At 40.2% G+C, this 10,822-nt stretch overlaps 1 protein-coding gene across 1 annotated transcript; it reads right to left on the bottom strand.

Moving 5' to 3' along the window:
* Window positions 1-956: 956 nt before the first annotated feature.
* LOC145418382 (uncharacterized) lies at window positions 957-1,952 on the bottom strand. Its single transcript, XM_080286788.1, has one exon. It carries the CDS (start codon window positions 1,950-1,952, stop codon window positions 957-959), a length of 996 nt encoding a protein of 331 aa, XP_080142914.1.
* Between the last annotated feature and the right edge of the window lie 8,870 nt (window positions 1,953-10,822).

Here is a 10,822-nt window from a genome sequence, read left to right on the forward strand (position 1 = left end):
CCATTCCCTACAGAACAGCTTCTAAGACCTTGTTTTCCTGCCCTACACTCCCCACCCCCACTGCTTCCTCCTCGAGTTTTTCATGAATTTTTCTCTCAACTTCTACATTACATTTGCTACAACTCCGCAATATAAAGTGCGGGATGGTACCAAATATTTCAAAACATGTTTGTTTGTTTGTTTTTTATTTCCGCAAAATAGATAAAACAGACTGTTGTTCATGTCTATTAGACAATATGATGAGCTATAGTCCTCCTCGCGCACGTTTGGTTCTGTGGTGTGGCTCGCGTCTGTGTACAGTGTTGCCACGTTTTCTATACCGTTATCTCTCTCTCTCTCTCTCTCTCTCCTGGCGGGAAATGTGAGCCACCCTGAGTACTTTTGATTCTTTTATAAGTTATTTATAATTGTGCTTTCATTTGTTAATTTGGTTTTGTTATATTTAGTGATGCCTACAATGCATTCAATGCATGCCTCTCTCTCTCTCTCTCTCTCTCTCTTTTATTGCAAGAGACATTTTTGATATTTTCTTTTACATAATATTGTATATATTGTAAATTTGACATCATTTCCACACCACCCTTGAGGTATTTGTCTTGGCGCGCTTTTTTTAAGAGGTGTCCCCAATAGGCCTATTCCTCTATCTCTCACAGAAGGCAGAAAAACAGAAGAAAAAGAAGGGAGAGAAACATGAGGAAGAAAAGTGCGAAAAAGAGGATAGAAGAGTTATGATGTATCCTCATCAGAAGATGTGAGAGTGATAGTGAAAGAATCGATGCAATGGTCAATCACCACATCTCTCTTTTCATCATCCTCTTGCAGTTTTTCTGCGTGCCTCACAGCATTCTTCCAGTTGTCTGCCGTGACGTTATTGAGTGACTCATGGACGAGTGGCTTCAGATATGCAATTCTGAACGTATTTCTCTTTGACACGTAGCCTTTTACCTGTGCCCAAATTAGCTCGATTGGGTTATATTGGCAGTGGTAAGGGGTAGGCGTACAACCCTATGTCCATGTTCTGAGGCCGTCTTATCGATTACGTAGTTTGTATCGGCAGCTGCGATGTGGCGAGTCACAAGGTGCAGGAGTTGCGTTTTGAGGAGACCGTCTGGCACTGTAACACCCTTCTTCTCCAGCCATTCTCGGATCTCCGCTTTCTTCGTTGCAGTAGTTGGTGGTTTATTTATTTTTCTGGAGTGATAGGATGCATTATCCATCACTATAACAGAAGATGATGGAATGTTGGGTAACAGTTGATTCTTAAACCACTTTTCAAAGGTGTCCGCATTCATCTGTTCATGATAGTCTCCTACATTCTTTGCTTGGAAAACAAGGGTTGCTCCAGGAACAAATCCATCTTTGGTTCCTGCGTGCAGCAAAATCAAGCGGGAACCCTTCCCTGTGGGCACCCTCACTCCCATGGCCTTGTTTGCACTGCTGTCTACCCAGCATTTGGACACAGAGTAATTTTGATTGATCCATGTCTCGTCTAAGTAGACAATGGTTTGGCCTGAACTTCTAAGCTCCTTCATTTCTTTCAAGAAAATGCACCGTGCATAAGTTATGTCATCTCTTTCCATTAGGAATCTCCGTCCATCAACATTTGAATAACGAAAACCGATTTTCTTCAGAACTCTTCTTAATGTCTCACGGCTGCCAGGATACGAAAGATTGATCTTAATTTCTGCATAAATTTTTTCAAGTGTTGGGATTTCCTTCCTCTCATAAAAACTCAGAACTGTTCTTCGTAGCACGCCTTCATTAAAGTTATCAAAGAAATCGGTCATTGGTGCTACAGGTTTCCTTTTCTTGGGGGTCTTAAACTTGGGACAGTGCATCTCCTCATTCTCTCTTGCATCTTTAGAGATTTTTTCAACTGAACTCTCGCTAATCTTTGTTGCTGCAGCTGTACGAGAGACGACCTTTGATAGGCCATGAAGAACTACTCCCATCTCCTTCTCCTCCTGAAAATACTGCCTTACATTGAAGACAATTTCTTTAGCCTGGCTGTGTAGAGGCGAGGAATGGGCTGATTGAGCTGCCATGCTGTCTGTGCAGAGGACATAAAGGAAGTGATACGAGGTCACCCCCAGGTAGCTATCTGTCAACGCCACCGACTGGGTGTGGAAGTGTTGCCGCTCGCGAATGAATAATTTTTTTTTTTTTTACTTGGGTATTGGCATATGCCTACTATTTTGTCCTACATATTAGCTTATGATTATAAATGTGATTATTCCTCGCCCTTAAAATTATGGTAAAAGCCAGTAAATGTGAGCATTTTTCCCAAGCAACACCTGTACAAGCTATGGTTGGGTCTACGGTACTTTATTTTAGGCCAGATGGGTGTGTAAGTATTGCCACTCACAAGAATTACATGAATTATTTCTTTTACTTTGGATATTGGCATATTTCTTCTTTTTTCAGGCTCATTATCTTATATCCATAACTGTGATATTATTACCCACCCTAAAACTACGCTAAAAACCATTAAAAGTGACCACAATATCTTTTAGCAACACTGGACAATATGTATGCCATGTTTCTGTGTGACTGTATAAATATTTTATGCATAATAAGATTACTGTTGATTCATCCATCAAAATACACAAGTGTAAGTTTTATTCATCTGAATTTATCGAATTTGTGATGCCTTGTACATAAATAGCTGCCGTTTCACATCGCAAGTTGGGGAAACGTGGCACCATTGTCCAAAGGTGTGGGCCACACCTAAGCCGCTAACCGGCGGGAATCAGACTATAGCAGCGTGAATAAATTATATAAAAAGTTCTCGGGTTGAAGGTAATACTGTTGTCCTCTATAGTGCGGGGAGAGTTTGGCGGCTCTTGACTGCTCCATCATCATCACACTATTTTCCATTACAAATTAAGATAATTAGTGATGAAATGAGTATTTAGGCACTATAGCCCAGTGGCGTATTTGTTATTCATTCTTATTACCATTAGGCAATAGTACTGAGGTTGGGAGAAACTTTTGGAACAGGGGAAGGTTAGATATAATCTTCAGTACCTCCTTCAATACAAAACCTACTTTATAATAACCCGATTTCTGTACATTTGTTGCCTTCTTACCGTAAGGCGCAAATTTTTGTTGGATCAAAGTACCATTAAAATGCTTCAGCTTGCTGAAAAGTACAATTTCCAGGCCAATCAGGCCACCGGTTCCGGAGTTATGACTAATTTCTGGCCTTCTGTTTCAAATATAGTATTTACTTTTATTGCAGGGGATGGATTCGTTCTTGGTCCGGCGTTGAAATTACCAGCATGGCACGAGAGAAGGGTGACGTGTTTCTTGTATTCTCACTCCCTTGCATCTCCTTCCTCCTTCCGTACACTCCTAAAATTGTATAATATAATGGTATAGTATAGTCTATATAATGATCCGATTTCTATATGTTTGTTGGTTTGTTTGTTACTGTAACAGCAAAAACGACGCAACGCAGTGCAATTTATGAGAGCAAGGTACCGTTAAAATGCTCTACCTTGTCGAATAAAACAATTTCTAGTCCAACTGGGCCACAGGTTCCCTAGTTATGGCTCATTTCTGGCCTTTTGATATTAAGTGGAAAAGCTCCGAAGGCGGCCTTTCAGCGAGTATTTCTTAAATAAAGAAAAAAAAAATTGAGATGACAAGAATAAAACGAAAATTTTGCTGTCGTAAGGAAGTATTGTTAACAGGCAGTTTACACGAATATCAAGCAACAATGTTCTCTTCCTCCTTACGTATATGCCCACTGTTTATCGAAATTGCAATGCTAAGTCCAGTACACTAGAATTAGTTACTCTGGGATAAGTTTATTACCAAGGCAGGTAAAAACGTTAACACTAGTTGGTCAGTATATATAAAGTGTTAAATAACTGTGTTCTCTTCTACCTAAGTGGAAGGTGACGTTTATATTACATCGGCGCGTTCCGTACTTAAGAATTAAATAAGCAGGGAGACGTTTAGTCGAAGGTTAAGTATACAGTTTAACACTACATAGTTAGCTTTCATTAAATTATTCAATACTAGTGTTCTCATCTCAGTAAGTACGGGGTTAGTCATTCTGAAACTGCATTGGCACGTTCCATACAAAATTATTAGTTTGTACGATTAAGGTTTAGCACACGAGCAAGTTATTCCTCACATCCCACTGATCCACCCGGCTGTTACTAATAACATAATTACACGCTGGAGGTGTGTTTACACTGCGACACGGGGCATTATCCAAGCCTCCACCAAAACGCCAAAACTGGCCTTCAGTTGTGTATTTGCTGTGCTTATTCTGGGAGCGACTCGCCAATTTATGATATTTACTGGCCCGACCAAGGGTGAGGCTGGCCTTGCTGGCGCGGAGGCTGGGCAAAAACTGTGGCTCAGGTAGACTATAGACACACTGTGTGTGTGTGTGTGTGTGTGTGTGTGTGTGTGTGTGTGTGTGTGTGTGTGTGTGTGTGTGTGTTTAGTTCCGCGTGTGAGGCAGAGTGCGAGAAAGCAACTACAGCAAGACTATACAGAATGGAAAAAAATCACTATAACCAGGTGCTGATGGACAGATGTGACCTGTAAGTGTTTGACCTAACATGGGAAAGGAAGGACGTGAGAGCAGTGGAGTGTGGAAAGAAGGCTGAACAGATGTGGCAGGAATATGTAGGGAATCTGGTGGGTGAGGGGAAGGGTTGGATGGGAGAGTAGGTATGGGTAGGGATGGAAGGAGAGAGAATGGGTATATAGAGACAGGGAGGGGGTAAGAGCGGTTGTGGGAGATTGTGCGATGTAATTCTGGGGTGGGATTTTTTTTTTTTTTACATATTTACGATCAATTCTACTTCGTAACTTGTATTTGTTTTTGCCGGAAGGACTATGAACGGGACGACTCTGTACTCTCCATTCCTTGACTCTCTGTCCGAGGCAAATATTTTTATACAGTGTTTCGCCTCCTAACGAAGATACTTCTCTCAGAACGAACCAGATATTTGAAGTAATCCATTTCTTGTCCTTCCTTTTTACAAATTTGAGTTACGGCAGGGGCCCAACCGTAAAACCATTGGGACTCTCAGCCTGGATGATATCAATGGAGATGTAGGATGGGAGGACTTCTAGAGAGGAAACATATTTATAGTGGCAAATTATAATTTTTTCCTATGCCATCAATGACATCTTGGTTATGACGGGGAACTAATCATCAACATCAAAGCGCGACAGAGAAGGTATTAAAGTATTGGAATAATCAACAAATAATGGGACAAAGGCTGTTCTAGAGCCGAAAAAATCAATTAAAGATGTTAAGGAATAGCTAACTATAATCAGGAATTATCCATATCCGAATGTAATTTAACATAACGTGTATGAAATTAAAACAGTCACTTCAAATAAAAATTGTGTAATGTAACCAAATCTTCAGGCACTTATGAACTTTAGTAGTAAAAGTATTGTTTTTTCTTTTATTCTTCCCTTGACAAGCTGCCTCAGTTATTGCAAAATATTTACTTCTTTCTTTCGATATCCTTCCCATGACAAGCGGCCTCAACGATTGCAACATATTTACCTTTTTAGATGAACATGCTTGTGATTAAATAAGGGGTTATAGAATTTTATGTGTGGGAGTTACAGATACGCCTTCGTAATTTATTCAATTGTGGGTTGGAAATAATAGCAGGGTTAGTGAGGCAATTATACACTGGGGAAGAGTTGTGTGGCCCAGCCACAGAGATCACGCTCTGTCTTGAGGGTTCACGATGCAGCCTCCTCCCACAGATGGCCCACCAGGGCAAAAAGTGCTGACACAGCCGTCAGACACACCCAAACAATCAGCCAGGCAGAAAGCTGCTGTGACGCCCATGCACGCACCGCACCTTACAACGCCTTGCCTGACCTGATTACCTGTGCTTCTGTTGACACACACACACACACACACACACACACACACACACACACACCACTACCCTTCTACATAAGCAAGCACAGGCACACACTCTTGCTCACCCTTCTCCTCCTTATTCTCACACAATCTCCTTCGGTATATCTTATTATACTCGTATAAAATTAAAATGGTGTAATTTTGCTGCCAAAAATAAAGAAGGTTGTAGCTGACCCAGTCGGTAAACATGGTCCTTCCTAAGCTGAATAAAAATCATCTGGCAGTAGCATGAACTATAGTCGCGGCACACGACTGAGGTTGTCATTATCGTGCCCTGGCAACCTACCAGTCAACAGTACTTCCGATTTCGTGTATAATATGATAAGCGTGTGATTCGTGTATGATATGTTCCTGAATAATAATATTTTCGTATAATATATTCGTGTACTACAATAAGATTCGTATATGTTATGAAATCGGATGTACTGTTGACAGGTAGGTTACCAGGGTACGATAATAACAACCTCAGAGTAGTGCGGCACTACTGAAATATTAGATATCATCACAGTTAATGGGTCAAAACCTTCAAGCCCTGGATAATTTTTATATTTACTGTAGTGTGCGCCAGACGATTGTGTATACTTTAAGTAAGACGTTCCCATGCAGGCTGTATGGTTTAATCTTGTATGCATATGACCATGCGTGGCCTACTCCAGATCACATCACCATTACATCACCATACATCACCACCACGCCACACCACACCCACACAAACCTTTCATCCATCACTAGGCCTGTCCATACCAAACTGCATCTCTCTTCACGCTTATTTGCACAGCGGGACGCAGTCTCGATGGGCGAGGATATTTCATAACAACCCTTCTATCTATCTATCTATTGCCAAACGCCATAATCTTGATGGGCGCGGATATTTCATAACAACTCTTCCTGTGACTTATTTTGTGCTTTGCATTATAATATTCACTTCTCTGTTGCAAACTCCTGTACATTATTAGCATATGCAAGGTGTGTCAGTATTAAATATGAAGAGTTAAATATCCATGCATAAAGGTACAATATGCTTACTATACTGTCAATGAAGAGGTATTACGAGTCTGCTCTGCCAATGACAATAAGACTAATTATCAAAAGACCAAGTGTAATACACAAAATATTGTGATAAGTAATACCTATTACAAACTCTCCTATGCAAATGGGAACACGTCTCATGGATTGTGTACTATGCACAATATCAAAAAGGTGCTAAAAGAATTCTCCGTTACCGACGAGGTGACCTCCTCCCCAATCGTGACTTAAGCTCTCCTTTATTTTCACCCTCACATTAGCCTTAACACCCATCTGTTGCTCCACGTCACTCATTGCCCACTAGTCCTTCACACCGCATGGCCTTATCCCCAGACGCCTTTCACCTCTCATTCTCCTTCTCCTCTCAACACTTTTCTTGTTTTCCTTCTCTCCTTTGACACATGATATGTTCCGTTCCCTCTTTCTCTCTTCCTCTCGTCTCAGTGTCTGCTTGTGCCTGTCTTTATTTCAGTTTCCATCAGCTCTCTCTCTCTCTCTCTCTCTCTCTCTCTCTCTCTCTCTCTCTCTCATTAATTCTTCCACCAACACTTATACACATTTCTCCTTTTTTCTTCCACTGCCATCTCACATCCCCAGTCATCTCCTTCCCTCACTTTCTCACTGGGTTTATTACCATATTTTTTCCATTGCCCTCTGTCTTCCTTTTTCTTATATTCATTTGTCACCAATGGCCTTCATTTTTTTTTTCTCATCCTAACAACTCTCACTCTCTCTCTCTCTCTCTCTCTCTCTCTCTCTCTCTCTCTCTCTCTCACCTCACCGCCTGTGTATCTCACCCACCCTACACCTCACACCCCACAAACCACCACCGTTGTTTGGGTGGGGACGTGGGTTCTCTGGGTTTACGAGTGGGCAATCACTGCCTTAATTTACGAACAGTAAAACTGGTGGGGATCAGAGGTAGATATGACTACGCGTTACAGTAAATAAAATGAATGATGTCCACCCTCTCACGCACCTGCCAGCCCTTTTATCCTCAAAAGTCGTTACTCTCTCTCTCTCTCCTTCTCTTCCTTTTTTATTTTCCCTCCAGTAATCTCTCCTCTCCTCTCATTAGAATTCCCTCCTTTGCCCCCCAAATATCTCTTTCCTCCTCTCCTCTCCTTGCCTCTTCTCTTCTCCTCTCTGCTCTGCTCTGCTCTCAGAGGTATTTGATTCCCTTCTTTCCTCTCTTCTCTTTTCCATCTCTGCTCTCCATTCCTGTATTCAGAGTTTGATTGCTATTACCGTAAAATGTATATCAGCCCTCTCACGCAGGTCGGTGCCCTCTTCTCTCCCCTACATAAGAACTCCTTCTCTCATCGTCTTTGATTTTTCTCCTTTTCTTTCTCTGAATGGAACCCCGTATTATCCGCCTTTTCCCTCTCCTCTCCTCTCTTCTTTTCTCCGCCTTTCAACTGCACAAATTCCCTTCTTTCATCAGAATACCTTCACGTGTTCTCTTCTTGTGGGCATCACGGGTCAAGTTACTCTGGCAATACCATGAGGCTTGTGAATAATTTTGGGACTCCCAAGCACCCACAAGCCCTCTTCTCCACACCTGTAACCATAATTTTTCTCTGTTGTTGTTCTCCTTTGGCTACCACACACTCCCTTTGGCTACCACACACTCCCCTCCTTTGACTACCACACACTCCCCTCCTTCCACTCCTCTCTCCCCTCCTATCCTTGAAATTCCCTACTTTTCCCTTCCTTCATCCCTTCTGCCCAGTTTGGAATCCTCTTTACAGCTCCCCTCTTCTGTCCACTGTTCTCCTCTTTCCCCTCTCCTCTCCTCTCTTTTTTTTCTCCTCGGAATCTCTCACGTCTCCTCCTCTACCCTTCTCTCCTCGTTTCTCTTCTCCACTTCCCTCTTCCGCTCTCCTCTCCTCCAATCTTCTCCCCTTCCTCCTCTGTCTGGGCCACTCCGATATGGCCGAGTGAGGAGCATCCCATCTGACTGGGGAATGTCAGAGGCCTTGTTGCTGTTTACTGAAGATGAGTTTTTATTGATTCTTGAGCTCGTCCATTCCGAGTCAGACACTGATACTTGCCATCCTGTTATATTTAAGACCTGCGTGTTCTTCACAGTCATGATTAACCCTCTGGCTGCTGTATGCCTTTGTGAACTGCTGTATCATATCGTCTGACGTTTGATGAAATAAATAATCTTAATGTTCCACCAGATAATTGATTATAATAGTTTTCCACTAAATTTTGACTCTGATTTATTTATTTTGAATATAATTGTCAGGAGAAAGCATCAACACAACATAAAGAGCGTGTTTGTAGAGTATATATATATATATATATATATATATATATATATATATATATATATATATATATATATATATATAGATTGATAGATAGATAGATAGATAGATAGATAGATGGATATAGATATAGATATAGAGAGAAAGATATATAGATATAGATATAGCTCTATATATATATATATATAGATCTATATATATAGAGAGTGATAGAGAGAGAGAGAGAGAGAGAGAGAGAGAGAGAGATACATATAGATATAGATATAGATAGATAGATATAGATATAGATATATATATATATATATATATATATATATAGATAGATAGATATAGATATAGATATATATATATATATATATATATATATATATATATATATATGTATATATATATATATATATATATATATATATATATATATATATATATATATATATATATTGTTACGGAACAGAGAAAGATAATGTACACTTTAAGTGAGAATACTAAAAATCACTACTGTCCCGTAAAGTTCCAGGTTCAAAACAAAAGAGTTAGGTAAAATTACAAGTTAAAGTTTAATGCTCAAACTAACAACAAAACATTCAGGACTCATAAGGATAATGTAATGGCAAAAAACAGGTTAAATATATGGTTAACTGCAATAGCCTCTATTAACACGAAATTAGTAAGAGTAAATTTACCTAAGTCAGCCCTGATAAAATGAAAATACACTGGGTAATGCTCAGTTAATGCAAGATAAATTATTACAGATACAAAAGAGTATTAAAAATGACTGACAAAAAGAACCTTTACATAAATCTCAAAAAAACCTCACTAGGCCTAAGAATTAACCCTATGCTACACAGCACAAGAAAAAATGCAATAACACTTATACTCAAATTACACAGCTGCTAGATGGTTGGAGACTTCCTGAGCGCTCGCAATAACTGTACAGGGGAGGATAGAGATGTGAACAAAATGAGGGGCAGATCTAAGTGGCAATGATGCAGAGACTGAGCTCATTATATAGGGGCCAGCAGAGCTGGATACAACTTGTAAGAAGGACGCGCAAATGAAGCCATGGGGACAAAGAGTTGACAATCCCGCTCTGAACAACAGAAAGGACGACTTACTCTACTATAACGGTAGAAGGGGGGGACTGAGGCAGAACACGCTCGTGATCAAACATGCAGCATACTATGCGTTAAAAATTACACAAAGGATGATGAAATCATAGGCTATGTAACACCTCCCCACAAAGAAAAAGAAATTTACAAAGGAAATTTCTTATTACTCTAAAACAATCTGTCTAAAGTCTAGATAAGCAATCTGCAATAACATTTTCTTTCCCCTTGACATGTTGTATGTCTAATGAATACTCCTGAAGAAGTAGACTCCATCTTGTCAATCTCTGATTTTTATCTTTAAACTTACTAAGGAATTTCAGTGGGTTATGATCGGTATAAATGACTATGGGGTCAAAACCAGAACACAAATAAAATGAAAAATGCTGTAAACCCAAAATCAAGGCCAAAAGCTCTTTCTCAATAGTTGAGTAGTTCTTTTGAGGTGGAGTGAACTTCTTACTGTAATAAGATACAGGGTGTTCAATACCCTAATC

Source organism: Coenobita brevimanus, chromosome 114 (assembly GCF_032717465.1).
Source record: "Coenobita brevimanus isolate Jiangsu-jjx chromosome 114, ASM3271746v2, whole genome shotgun sequence".
Classification (NCBI taxonomy): Eukaryota; Metazoa; Arthropoda; class Malacostraca; order Decapoda; family Coenobitidae; genus Coenobita; species Coenobita brevimanus.